Source organism: Saccopteryx leptura, chromosome 6 (assembly GCF_036850995.1).
Source record: "Saccopteryx leptura isolate mSacLep1 chromosome 6, mSacLep1_pri_phased_curated, whole genome shotgun sequence".
Lineage (NCBI taxonomy): Eukaryota > Metazoa > Chordata > Mammalia > Chiroptera > Emballonuridae > Saccopteryx > Saccopteryx leptura.
Genome location: NC_089508.1, coordinates 20,938,404 through 20,952,591, shown reverse-complemented (window position 1 = coordinate 20,952,591; position 14,188 = coordinate 20,938,404). Strand labels below are relative to the sequence as shown.

At 41.0% G+C, this 14,188-nt stretch overlaps 1 protein-coding gene across 1 annotated transcript in view; it reads left to right on the top strand.

Moving 5' to 3' along the window:
- TSHR (thyroid stimulating hormone receptor) overlaps positions 1-14,188 on the top strand; it is a 114,993-nt gene that overhangs the window by 84,129 nt on the left and 16,676 nt on the right. Inside the window, exon 9 of the mRNA XM_066388558.1 lies at positions 6,686-6,763. Within this exon, the coding sequence (XP_066244655.1) occupies positions 6,686-6,763 (78 nt within the window). The remainder of the gene's footprint in view (positions 1-6,685; positions 6,764-14,188) is intronic.

The window sequence follows — 14,188 nt, the reverse complement described above, 5'->3', positions numbered from 1 at the left end:
GTTCTGGTATGATTCTATTTTTAAAGGATAAACACTCATAAGATTTGAAATTATACCTCAGCATGGCTTTCTTAATTCTTTTTGAAGTGGGGACTGATCTTTGCCAGGCTTTTGGGCTTCCTAAGTCTCTTTATCAAATGAAGAGCTTGAGTACTTTTCTTTAGACTGTCTGGTTGTGGGCTCCGTTAGGATGATTTTAGTCATTTTCTTAAAGTACGTAATAATAGGGGAAGTCTATAAAAGAACCAATAGACTACTATGAATACTTACACATCAAAATTTATTTACAGTATTGGAGAGACCCTACTTCCAACTTAACATTACAGTACATATCTCACACAATCCATCATTTATTTTCAACATATTTGCTGAGCACCTGCAATGAGCCAGGTGTTGTGCTATCATTAGTGATACACAGACAAGCAAGCTTTCCACTCACACAAATCATATATTCTGGTGGGGTCAACTCCAGGGCAACAATATCAAGGGTCAAAGCACATTTGGAAGAAATGTACCCAAATCCAAATATGCATTTCAGATAGAAAACAGCTGAACATTAAATATACAATAGCATTAACTCCTTGCTTGGAGATCTAAGTATAATTTCTCCTAGACTTATGTGTTTTGCATTATTAGCATTTGATTTTGATGTTACATAGATATAACCAAATATTTTTCCCTTTGCTTTAGCTATTCCCACAAAGCCCTGACCCTTAGGGAAATGACCCTCCCAATTCAAATTTTCTATCACAGAAGTAGGGTACTGGGGCTACTTAAATAATTAAGACAATTTGCAGATACTTCAGGTATAAAGTTTCAGAAGACTGTCACATTGTTGTAGACATTGGGGACATCAAGAGATTATCATTCAGGTAGCAGAAAACCACGTCTTCATAAAGGTATTCAATAAGAATGGTCATTGTGTGAGAAAATATGGAGTCTATTTCTCTCAATTCCTGGTCAAGGTTAATGGGCAAGCATGGGATAAAGATAAGTATTTGGATAAAAAATATTTGGGGGGGGGTTTGAAAGTTCAGATCTAATCATAATAGAAAACAAAAGTGTTTTTTTTCCAGCCAGTATTTTGAATCCAGACTCAAAACTCTGCTCTTGTTATAAAACCATGTTCCATCATTCTACCCTACATTTCTGGTTCCTGGTTGATAGGAACTTATGGTTTTCTTAACTTTAAGCACTTCAGTAAAAGGTAGCATGATGTAAATTCAAGGTGGAATCAAGATGATCACAGTAAGGAGACCTGGGACTACAGGAAGATAAGGGTTAACTGTAGATGGAGAAACCGGAGGTCAAGTTTCCATAATAATAATGAAATAATATTCACTTCATGATCTTAACATAGGACTGATGTGAATCATGATTTTAAATGAATACAAACATATCCATATCCTGTAATTATCCTAAAAGGTTTCAAAGATTGCACACGGCATGGCAGCAATTTGGTAAATTCTCCAAAAGTGTGTTCAGGTTATCTTTAGGTTCCAATTTAAATGATATGTCATCCTAAAGAACAGTTATTGCCCATCATCTATCTCATACAAATTTATTGAAATTAGGAAATTTGGCCTCTTTTAGACCCATTTGTTGTTAGTATAACTGAAGAATACGATTGCAGCCAAATTGGACCAGTTCCACGTCTGAGAACAAACACTGATGCTTCCCCCCACAGTTGGGTTATTAGTTAAAAGTTCACGAAAGTTACGGCAGATGTGTAAAAGCACATGGTCCTGTGATTTCCTACGAAACCAAGCACACTGTCATCACTCAGATGGGAAAGTAATAAAAACACAAGCATCCTTTGTTCAGCAGAAGTCGAACTGCCCGCAGTCACAACTTAAGTCACTAGAGCATTCTTTGGAACCTCTTTCCCATTCTCTCTTTCCACACAGTCTGGTGTGGGAACATGTTGCTTCTCTCAAAATGTCTAATGTTCTACATTGCATTTCCTGTTGTCAAACTCTAGTAACTAGCCACTATCTGACAGTCAACATTTGGATGTGGGAAGAATTACCATTTTTGGTGTGCTAAGAATGAACCAAAACACTAATCATTATGAACAGAGAAGTCAACCTAATTTATGTACTAATTAGCAACACGTATTAGCTGATTAGGAGCAACGCCCAGCAGCTTGGAGCACCGGGGAAAAGATGACGATAGAGGAGATTATAGGATTAAGCAGGCCATTATTTCTCATTAAGTACACTGCTCACAAAAATTAGGGGATATTTTATGGCTTCATATTCATTTTGAGATATCCCCTAATTTTTGTAAGGCAGTCTATTTGAACAGCTTGCGGGATACACTCCAAGGCTGCCTTTCTCTGCCTAATGAAACCTTGTGCATTTCCCCACCAATGGCTGTTTACTGACAGGTATCCTGATTTCTCTACCGAAGGATTTCTACAGAGCCATGAGGGCTGGGCAGGGGTTCCCTTTAATTTTCCAAATAAGAAATGCTGTTGCAGGAAACCATTGATCCCCACAGAAGCGTTCCCATGAGGGTCTCACAATATAAACAGGAACAGGTGCCAGCCCAAGTGTCCCCTTATGGGATTAGGAAGACATGGGCTGAAATTCTATCTTGGAGCTGAAACGCAGCCTAAAAACTCCCCAGAGAGCAAAAGCTCAGCAGGAAATGTAGCTTTCCTTGCCGCATAACCTACCCCCTCCCCCACGCACACATGTCAATTCCTCATCTGAACATACTAGGAATTACACAGCAACTGGGCCTTCATTTGTTGACCCAGCATGTTTTTACTGAATGGCTGCTGTGTGCCAAGAGTGAGTTCAATGGGGAAGGATATGAGCCCAAATATTGTATCTATGGCACAGAGTTCTTCAATCGCATATTCTTCCCCACCTCATTCCCAGCCATTTCATGTTCCTGATCACAGTGTTCTTCCTTAACTGTGAGGAACACAACACTGAAATCAGGGCAGAGTTTCTTACCAACCCCTCACCCTGAAATGTCTGACTTATCTCTTCTAGGAAGAACTTCATTTCTTCCAAGAGATTCTGAAAGAGGCTTAAGTCCTCCAGAGAAGGAAAAGGAGTTGAAAATACACACGCAACAGTGCCTCTCTTATTTTTAAATGAGGTACCAGTCACTTTCTCATAAGCCCTTCCCAGTATATATAGTCAGAAGTCCTAAATTTCAAGAAGTCTTTCCTTTCAACTCTGACTAAAGACTTTCTACTCTTTTCACTTATGTTCATCACAAGAGATAGTTGAAATGATCACACACATCCTTATGAAATAATTATTGTGTGAAGTATAGCCTACCAAGATTTGTAATTGATTTACTCTAGCTGGTTTATAGATTATGACTTCCAGCCCTGGCCAGATGGTTAGAGCATCATCCTGATACACTAAAGTTGCCAGTTCAATCCCCAGTGAGGACACATATAGGAACAGATCAATGTTTCTCTCTCTCTTTCTCTCAAAAAAAAATAATAATAATAACCAATAAAAATTTTTAATTGGAAAAAAGAAGAATATGGATACCAGAGGAATCGGGGGAAGTCATGGTCAAGGAATCATTTAACTAGACTGACATTCCCAGTAAACATGAGGTGATAAAGGGGCCCATGCAAGCGTGTCCCTCCTGGCTATCAAAGCTTCTGTGTATGTTCCCCCATCCCACCCCCTTAGATTCAGATGAAAGGTATATCAGCAATCTGAACCCAAGGTTACAAACTAAATAAGGCAGCCCACCCCACCGCTAAAGGCAGGGTGGTGGTTTCATTTCTAAGCGCCGAATGATCTCTGAGAGATAACATGCCCAAACAACCATGTTGGCTCTAGAGAACGCAGCCTCCCCCAAGACTCAGTTCGTTCCCGTTCAAGTTGGCTGCACCCTCTCCATCCCCCTTCCACCCGCCTGGACTCTGGCTGGCTTTCCCAGTTTGAAATCTTCTCCAGTGTTTCTGGTAAACTACGCTTATCAACCGGCCTCCTGATCCTTGGGGGCGTATTGAATATCAGACAAAAGAACTGCGGAATTGGACGAGCAATTATTTGGTTCCACAATAACTTCTAATGATTAGAGCAAGCCGATTTGCACTCATTCCACTTGGAGACGAGGAGGACAAACTGAGATGAACTCTCAAGTTGTTCTTGACTTTCAGCAGTCAGGGAACAGAATGTGATCTGCAAGCTGAGTGGCACAGAGAATACAAAAAGAGACACAAGCCAGCAGGCACTTATGCTGAGCTTAACTGTCTTGTTTATGATGAAATCATGCTGTTAAAGAGCTTCCTTCCCATTGTTTTCTCCATGGTGGCTCTTTGCCTGCTCTATCCCTGAACAAAGGAACTCCGGGGGCACCATAAATTGGGAAGGAGTGAAACAGCAATCCAATGAAGCCTGTGATTGAGAGTCATAAGCGACAGCCATTCATCTAGAAAGTACATATTGGCTGCTGTAGCATCTCAGTTGGACCCTGTATATACATGAGATTAACTGACCCCCTTCAGTTCAGACTTAACAATGCCCTCGAAGCTCGGTGTCCAGCCACTGCCTTGAAGAGGCCATGTCTGAGCCATACCTTTGTGGCATTTGTAAACCAGCTGCCCTGCGATGGCCATCAAGAAAGTCCATTGGCCACCATAACATATGTTGAGTCTTCTAATTTTTCACTTTCCATTATTTTTTCCTTAAAGCAATCACATGTGTCACACTGAGGGATTAGCATTACCCACCTTACTAATTTGGAGGACAGGCACATTGACTTTTTATTCACTTGTTTACATGTTCATTCAACAAATAGTTATAAAGGCATTGAACTTGGCACGGATGATACAGCAATAAATAAGACAGAGAGCTTATATTTTGGTTGGGGAGAGAGATGGTGAACAAATAAGCAAATAAAAAAACAAGATTATTGCTTGTGTAGTAATGCCAGGAAGCAAATAAAGAATGCGAAGAGAAAAACTGTTGGTAGCTACTTTTGATCAGCAGACTCATGTGAGAAGAATTGGGGAGAATCACAAAATCTATGAGACCTCAATGTCATTGGACGAATCCCTCATCCTGCACAGCAGAGGGAGACTTCACTGGTGGTTGGTAAAACTCTTCAACTACACCCGTGAAGATCCATCTCGGGCTCTGAGGCTGCCGTTTCTTGTTCTAAGGAAGTTCCCTCCTCGACAGGAGACTGGAGCTGCTGGGCCAAGGTGCCACCTTACACATCAGCCACAAATGGAGCCCACTCCCTCTCCTCAGCTGACTCAGAGGAAGAAAGGAACAGCCAGTTAACCAAGCAGTTTCTCTGGGAGGGCTCTATAAAACAATCCTTCGGACTGAAAGTCCTCATATCACACTTATTGTTATTAACCATCATTCTTGAGAGTTTTCCATCATGGAGAGCAAACAGAGTACCTGGAATGATGGAAGCACTACCTGAATCTAAGCAGCCCTCCAAAAGGTCTCCGCTGCATTCATTCTGCATCAATAGGGGACCACTCACCAGCCATTCAATTGACCAGGCTATGGGGTAAGCTATTCTAAACCTGTGTGAACTTAGATCACTTATAACAAGGAAATATACATATATATGTGCTTTATTTCTTTCTAGACAATTTTACTCTCTAAAACAACTAGGGGTGGATAGCCAGTTTTTAAATCCTTGAAAGCTTTTTATCCATTTGGAGGTAACTTTATGTTTCAGACTCATTTTGTGACTTCATCTGCTTCAAAAATATTTTAGTCTTAAATGCCCAATGGCTTTTCAAAATGGAAAGATTGGTGTGCCCATCAAACCCCTGCCATGAAAAGTATACTCTGTAATCTTATCTGCATAAGCTAACCCCCCCCCCAATAGAATTGTTAAAGAAAACACAAGTTGCCCAATTAAATTTGATTTTTTGGGTAAACAACAAATAACAGTATAATATTGTTTCGAAAATTGTATGGGGAATGCTAATACTAAAATTTTATTCGTTGTTTATCTGGGCTGTATTTTTATCTGCCAAATCTGGCAACTCAGCCCCAAAGAGGAGACCTGAACTCCTGACAGTCTCCGTCACCACATGCCACCCTCACCACCTCCACTCCATTCCTGACTGAAGCTCGGTGTTCAAAAGTAACCGGGACTACTGATCAATATGGAGAAAAAAATTAAATCACTCGGTATTGAAGAGGACTGAAAAATACAGTTGCCACTGGTCAGGTAAATAGGGAATTAGGCAACTTGTGTAAAATCTACAAATGCAAACTAGACAATAAACATGCACACTTTCAAAGACTTCTGCCATGACTAATGAGAATAAACCTTGCACAATTGAAACCCAGACTATTTTGAACCATAGGAAGTAATTCTTAAGTTTCCAATATCTTAAAAACCAGTTGATAGCAACGGGAGACCATGCTCACATTTTATTTTGGTATTTCTATTAATTTGCCTTTTATTATTTATTTATTTATTTATTTATTTATTATATTAATTTTAATTTATTGTGTTAACATGGATTCAGGTGTCCCACTCAATATAACACCCTCACCCCCACCCCCGTGTCCCCTATTACATCCCCTATGCTCCCTCCTCTTAACTCCCTCCCCCTTCCCTTTGGGATTGGCTGTCCTGTTATCTGTATCTATGTGCTGTGTGTATAAAATTTCACTAATCCCTTCACTGCACCTAATCTATTTTCTCTCTCTCTCCCCTCTAGTTACCTAAACAAGAATAAATACCTGACAGTTATTGACAAAGACGCTTTTGGAGGAGCATACAGTGGCCCAACCTTGCTGTGAGTAAGACAAGAGAATACGTCAGTCTGTTTTTCCTTTTATTTTCTGTTTCTGGAAGAGAGGTAGGCATTAAGAAGAGCAGCTGATGTTTGTAGGTAGGAAATGTTGTTGTCTTGGATAAAAGCCTCTGCTAGTGCTTTTCTTCCCAGCTGTTTGGAAGAAAGTTCTTGGTCTTTGAGACTCAGAAGGCCCCATGTCCTACTGTGTCATCCTGATGCCTGATCAGGCAGCCCCCTTGGTGTGGACATTTGTGGAGGCCCTCTTGTGGATAAAACAGATATTTTGAACAGCTGTCATTTACAAAGTTCTGACACACAACGTCTGCAAATAGGCAGAAGGCACTCTAGTGTGCACAGAACACTTAGGTGAACAATGCCCGGCACAAAGAAGGGAGAGTATAAATGATAATTGCATTCATATCTGGAAGAACTTAACATCATTGGGAAAGATGGGCTGTAAACATTTTTTAAAACAGCATGAAAAAAAAAAAAGGACCTCTTGGTGCATTTCCTCTGATGTACACCTCCACATCCAGTCAGTCATCAAGTTCTGTCAATTCCGTCTCCCTCCGCCTCTGTCAGCGCTGTCTTCTCATCCCCCGGCTTTTACCCTAGTTTAGTATCTCATCACTGAGCAGCTAGTCAAGTCCATGCCAAAATGGAGGAGCACAGCAGCCAGGAGAAGCATGAGACCGACAGTAGAGGCAAAAGGAAATACTAGCGGCTTTCTGACAGTCTCAAGGACTCATCCTCACTCTCACTTCTAACAATCCCACCTCCTTTTCAGATTAAATGCACCCACTTACTTGGGTTTATAGACTTATTCTCTTAATACATAGGATTCATGTAAGAGGGCAACTGAAAATCTATCATATCGCATGGAGACTTACTTTAAATTCATGGCAAATACTTATAAGTATTATATGCATTTTTATTTTTACTAAAAGACAAGTGAAAAAAAAAAAGATGTGTTGACCTTTTCTGTGGTTTATTTTACACGAAAGATATTTTTTAAAGATATCTTTAGCTATTTCTTCAAAATAAAGGTGCTATTTCACCAATGAATGAGGAAAGTTGTTGCTTTTCTAAAGAAACTTGTGATTAGGAAAGAGCCCTTCGAAACAGGTATTTAAAAACATGTCCATTTGATGTGATTCTCCTGATGAAAATGGTGAACGTCACTTGTAAAAAGTCTGTTTGGTTAACATCAGAATATAAAGATTAACCTGTATTAAATCTTCCCATGAGAACGAAGTTGCTCAAAACTGAACTGTGCGTTTAGGAAGAAGCTGGCTTACATTCCGGGACAAGCTTCTTTTTTTTTTTTTTTTTTTTTTTTTTGTATTTTTCTGAAGCTGGAAGCGGGGAGAGACAGTCAGACAGACTCCCGCATGCGCCCCACTGGGATCCACCCGGCACGCCCACCAGGGGTGACGCTCTGCCCATCTGGGGCATCGCTCAGTTGCGACCAGAGTCACTCTAGTGCCTGGGGCAGAGGCGAAGGAGCCATCCCCAGCGCCCAGGCCATCTTTGCTCCAATGGAGCCTTGGCTGTGGGAGGGGAAGAGAGAGACAGAGAGGAAGGAGGGGGGGGGTGGAGAAGCAAATGGGTGCTTCTCCTATGTACCCTGGCCGAGAATCGAACCTGGGTCCCCTGCACGCCAGGCCAACGCTCTACCGCTGAGCAAACTGGCCAGGGCCTGGGACAAGCTGCTTATCTTGCCACGGACTCGTGAGAAACCCTGAGCCAAAGGCACCACACTTAAAGTGGCAGTAGCCTAAATGACACAAGCCTCCAAATCTCCCCTTGCCTTTCCTCCTGGTCCCTCTCCATTCCACCAAGAAAGAGAAAAATGAAGAATTTGGAAGCAGTGATCAATACAAGAGAGAAGTAAATGTAATTCCCAGGATGACCCAAGAGAGAGGTCCTGGGACTCTTGAGACTAAGGCGCTTATATCAGAACTAATGGATAGAGGGCACCAAGAGAAAGTTCTAGAAATAAAAAGGGGTAGATAGATTACCTGACAAGATTAGCCGTACGAAAAACGGGTTTGAGAGGTGTTTTACACAACTTCAGAGCACATGGCAAGACAAAGGAGGGCCACCCGACCCAAGATAACGTTAATAAAAAAGAGAGGACACATCACATGAAGAAACAAAAAAGTTATACAAGAAAGGAAATTAAATTACAATATGTGGGTTGTAACAGGTAAAAAAAAACAAAACATGGGTTTAAGCCAGTGGTTCTCAAAGTGTGCGCCCTAGAAGATTTCCAGGTGTGCCCTATGGTATTCCAGAGAAATATGTGCCTGTTGGGGACCAAAAAACCAACAGGGTTTTTTCAGTTTAGATTTTTGGGGGACAGAGGTGTGGGGAATTGGCTGTAAGCTGACAGTGTGCCCAACCCCACACCTTATTTGCCTGATTAGGTTGCAAAAGGCTGTCAAGCTGTGGTGCTGGATTGTTTACACTACCCCCCATGTTCCCCGGAAAGACTGGAGGCAAGTTTTTTCTATCCATTGTTTGGTATAATGTTATGATATGTATGGTGGGGGTTTTGGATTGATGAAACATAAGGAATTGTCTCTTGGAGCCTTTTCGATTTCTATAAAAGAATAATATGTGGCAATATCTAAAAAAGCTTTGAACATTTTACTACAATTTTCAACATCCTATTTAGGTGAATTAGGATTTTCTACCCTCAACACAATTAAGAGTAAAAAGAGAGAAATTCTTCAATGTATTGACGAGGAAATGAGAGTTTGCCTTTCAAATATATGCACAAACATTGAAGAAATCGCTAGGACACATCAGGCTCATGTTTCTCATAAACACAAGAATGAAAAAACTTAACACATCCATGCTGGGACCTGCCAAATTTACTAAATCTTACTAAGAATGTATTTGCTGTATATATATACATATAAAAAATAACTTTTTTTTCATTTTTTTTATTTTTTAACCCCTCTTTTTTATGAATTCTAAAAATCATAATTCAAAAATGTAACATAAAAATGTTTTTTAATGTCAGAATAAATTTAATTTTGTCATATTTATTTTGTTTAATTACCATAAAAGCATGCTTGGACTTTATATATTTTTTCTTTAATATTTGACTTAATTATTATAACATATTTCTCAGAAATTTGTATATAGTGGGCCTACAATTATTTGTAGGATTTTAAATGCGCCCCAACTTCAAAAAATTTGAGAACCACTGGTTTAAGCAAATGTGTCCTCAAGCTATTCCAGGGGAATAGGCAGGGTATCAGGCAGGCATGTGTACAGTGTGATGAGAGCTAAACACTCTTGTCTTCCATAGCAGGGAGTCAGTGGGTGAATCAAAAACCAAGAAGTCAAGAAATATTTACCATTATAGAAAAAATATCAGAGGATGACAATGGTTGCTTCTTCAAGAAGCAGAAGGCAGGGAGGCACCAGGGCCAGCTGTGTGTGTTATCAAGCTTCCAGTGGAATTTGCTTTTTAAAAAATAGATCCATGCAGGCCCTGGCCGGTTGGTTCAGCGGTAGAGCATCGGCCTGACGTGCGGGGGACCCGGGTTCGATTCCCGGGCAGGGCACATAGGAGAAGCGCCCATTTGCTTCTCCACATCCCCCCTTCCTTCCTCTCTGTCTCTCTCTTCCCCTCCCGCAGCCAAGGCTCCATTGGAGCAAAGATGGCCCCGGGCGCTGGGGATGGCTCCTTGGCCTCTGCCCCAGGCGCTTGAGTGGCTCTGGTCATGGCAGAGCGACGCCCCGGAGGAGCAGAGCATAGCCCCCTGGTGGGCAGAGCATCGCCCCTGGTGGGCGTGCCGGGTGGATCCCGGTCGGGCGCATGCGGGTGTCTGTCTGACTGTCTTTCCCCATTTCCAGCTTCAGAAAAATACAAAAATAAATAAATAAATAGATCCATGCAAATTTTAATTAAATTTAAATTTAAAAATACAGCCCCAGCATAGGAAGAGAGGACAGTGGAGAGGCCAGTAGGAGGAAAGTAAGAAGTGAACGAAGATGAGTCTAGTTTCATTCTTCAAATTCCCAACAGTTGTTTAAAATGCATTTCTTAACGAACTATGCACTAAAGTGACATCACTTTAATTCTTGTCTTGAACTTCTGTCAAAATCTTTATTACTTTATTTCCTGCATTCCTTCTTCTAACTAGATTTTAATATCCTAGGGGGGAAGGGCTGTATATATTTTGTAATTACGTACTTCAAAAGAGGACAGCAAGTACTCAAAAAGTATTTGATAAATTGTAACAGGACATCAAATAACCATGATTTGGTTGTGACTTGATGTAAAAGCCAAATTTGGAAAAGCTTAAATGCCATCTAAAAAAGAGAATTGAATGGCATATCCATTTCTGCCTCATAAAGGTATTTATGAAGTAATACAGTCATCCCTAACAGTTGGCAAAACCGGTCAAACTGGCCCACTTAATTTACAACCTTTCATCAAAGTTATTTCTTAAAAACAAATATAATTTTAAATAGGTGGCACATCTAAACTGAGATCTAGTCTACAATCTTTGTTTTTCAAAAAGTCTTTTTAATTTTATTTAATAACATTTTTACTTATTGATTTTTAATCAAGATATGCAATCTCATTTACTATTTTTATACTTTCCATTTTGTATTATCTTTGCTTCTTTCAATCTTATTTTGAAAGAGAAGCTCAAATTGATGTTTATAATCCCAAAGGAAAGAGCACAGTGAAATACAATGCCATCCATAATAACCAGAGCTCTCTAAATTATGTAACCATCGCTAATGAGCATTAACTTACTGTTGACAATAACTGTATCATTACAGTCCCTCTTACTATTATAAGTATCTCCTAAGAAGAGGAAATCTCTGTGATAATATCCTTGAGTTTACATTATATGTATCAATAAAAATAAATTTCAAAATTAACTTTTGTTCTTTTAGCTGAGCAGACAAATCATTTGAAAATCTAAAGGTCATGGCACTGCCACCTTGGTTTACAGAAAAAAATAAGCATTTTATGTTTTTCTTTCTGACTCAGTAATCGCCACAAGATCATACTGTTAGATGTCTGAAAAGCTGTGGCCAGGTTCTTTTGGGCAGTGTGTGTTGAATACATGATTTCCTAGGTTGCTCACTTTGTATTGAGGTATAATTTATATACAGTGATGTGCACAGTCTTCAAATATACAGTTTGATGAGTTTTAGCAAAACTATGTTTCCCTACCCCAAGTCAAGGCTTAGAACATTTTCATCACCAAGAAAGTTCCTCATGCCCCACCATCCCATAGACATCTATATATATCATTATTCTTCTAGTGTAAAAATCCAAGGGTAAAATTATCAGGTCACAGGATAAATGTATATTTAACTTAATAGGAAATACTGCCAAACTTTTCCTAAATAGTTGTTCCATTCTCTCTTCACACCAGTGAAGTCTGAGAGTTACAGGCTGGCCAACCCCCTTGCATTGCCAATCATTTTTGATGCTAGCTATTTAATGGGTATAAAGTGGTATCTCATTGTGGCTTTACTTTGTTTCCCTGATTCTTAATGATGTTGAGCATCTTTTCCTGTACTTATTAGCCACTTGTATATTTTCTTTTGTCAAATATCTGTTCAAATATCTTACCCGTTTTTATTATTGAGTTGTGATCCTGGGTAAAATGATTGGCCTAAATAAAATGTTTAGCGCCCTGGCCGGTTGGCTCAGTGGTGGAGCGTCGGCCTGGCGTGTAGAAGTCCCAGGTTCAATTCCCGGCCAGGGCACACAGGAGAAGCGCCCATCTGCTTCTCCACCCCTCCCCCTCTCCTTCCTCTCTGTCTCTCTCTTCCTCTCCCGCAGCCAAAGCTCCATTGGAGCAAAGATGGCCCGGGCGCTGGGGATGGCTCCTTGGCCTCTGCCCCAGGCACTAGAGTGGCTCTGGTCGCGACAGAGCGACGCCCGGAGGGGCAGAGCATCGCCCCCTGGTGGGCAGAGCGTCGCCCCCTGGGGTGCGTGCCGGGTGGATCCCGGTTGGGTGCATGCGGGAGTCTGTCTGACTGTCTCTCCCTGTTTCCAGCTTCAGAGAAATATAAATAAATAAATAAATAAATAATAAATAAATAAAATGTTTAGCAGTGAGCACATGGGTCCTCCCCCGTCCTCTCTTTCTCTTTTCTCTTCCCTTTCTAAGAAGAAATGGCTAATCTGAAACTCGTGCAAGGTCCGCATTTACTTACTTCTTCTGCAGGCATTTTACTGAGCACCTACTGAGGACCAGGAAGGTTCGAAGGATGAGACTCAACCTCTGCTTTTAAAGAGGTTGCAATCAAATTCAGGAGAAATATGAATAAGGAATTACACTCTAAGTTTAATGTAAAAAAAAAGCCATAAAGATATTAGAGAATCAAGATAACATTTCTGGTTAGTATAATCAGGAAAGGTCTCATTTAATGAGGTGGTATTTGAGAAGATCTTCCGATGAGGGGTAGAATTGCAACAGAGATAGAGTTATAAAAAAAACAAAAGGTAAGTCTAAGGAAAACCTAGGATGTGTTCAAAGCTCAATTGGTTAGAGTTTCATCCCAATACACCGTGGTTGCGGGTTCAATTCCCAGTCAGGGCACACACTAGAATCAACAAACGAGTGCATAAATAAGTGGAACAACAAAACAATGTTTTTCTCTCTCTTTCTCTCTCTGTATCCCTCTCTTCCTCTCTCTAAAATCAATAAATTTTAAAAATATTTAAACAACAAAAAGAAAAAAAAAGAAAAACTGGCAGTTCCAAAATAGTCACTGTGGTGTAAAGCAGTGGTCCCCAACCTCCGGGCTGCGGACCGGTACTGGTCCTTGGGCCATTTAGTACTATTCCGCAGAGAAAGAATAACTAACTTACATTATTTCCATTTTATTTATATTTAAGTCTGAACGATGTTTTATTTTAAAAAATGACCAGATTCCCTCTGTTACTTCCATCTAAGACTCACTCTTGCCCTGGCCGGTTGGCTCAGCGGTAGAGCGTCAGCCTGGCGTGTGGGGGACCCGGGTTCGATTCCCGGCCAGGGCACATAGGAGAAGCGCCCATTTGCTTCTCCACATCCCCCCTCCTTCCTCTCTGTCTCTCTCTTCCCCTCCCGCAGCCAAGGCTCCATTGGAGCAAAAGATGGCCCAGGCGCTGGGGATGGCTCCTTGGCCTCTGCCCCAGGCGCTGGAGTGGCTCTGGTCGCGGCAGAGCAATGCCCCGGAGGGGCAGAGCATTGCCCCCTGGTGGGCAGAGCTTCGACCCTGGTGGACGTGCCGGGTGGATCCCCGTCGGGCGCATGCGGGAGTCTGTCTGACTGTCTCTCCCCATTTCCAGCTTCTGAAAATAAAAAAAAAGAGAGAAAAAAAAAAAGACTCACTCTTGATGCTTGTCTCGGTCACGTGATACATTTATCCGTCCCACCCTAAAGGCCG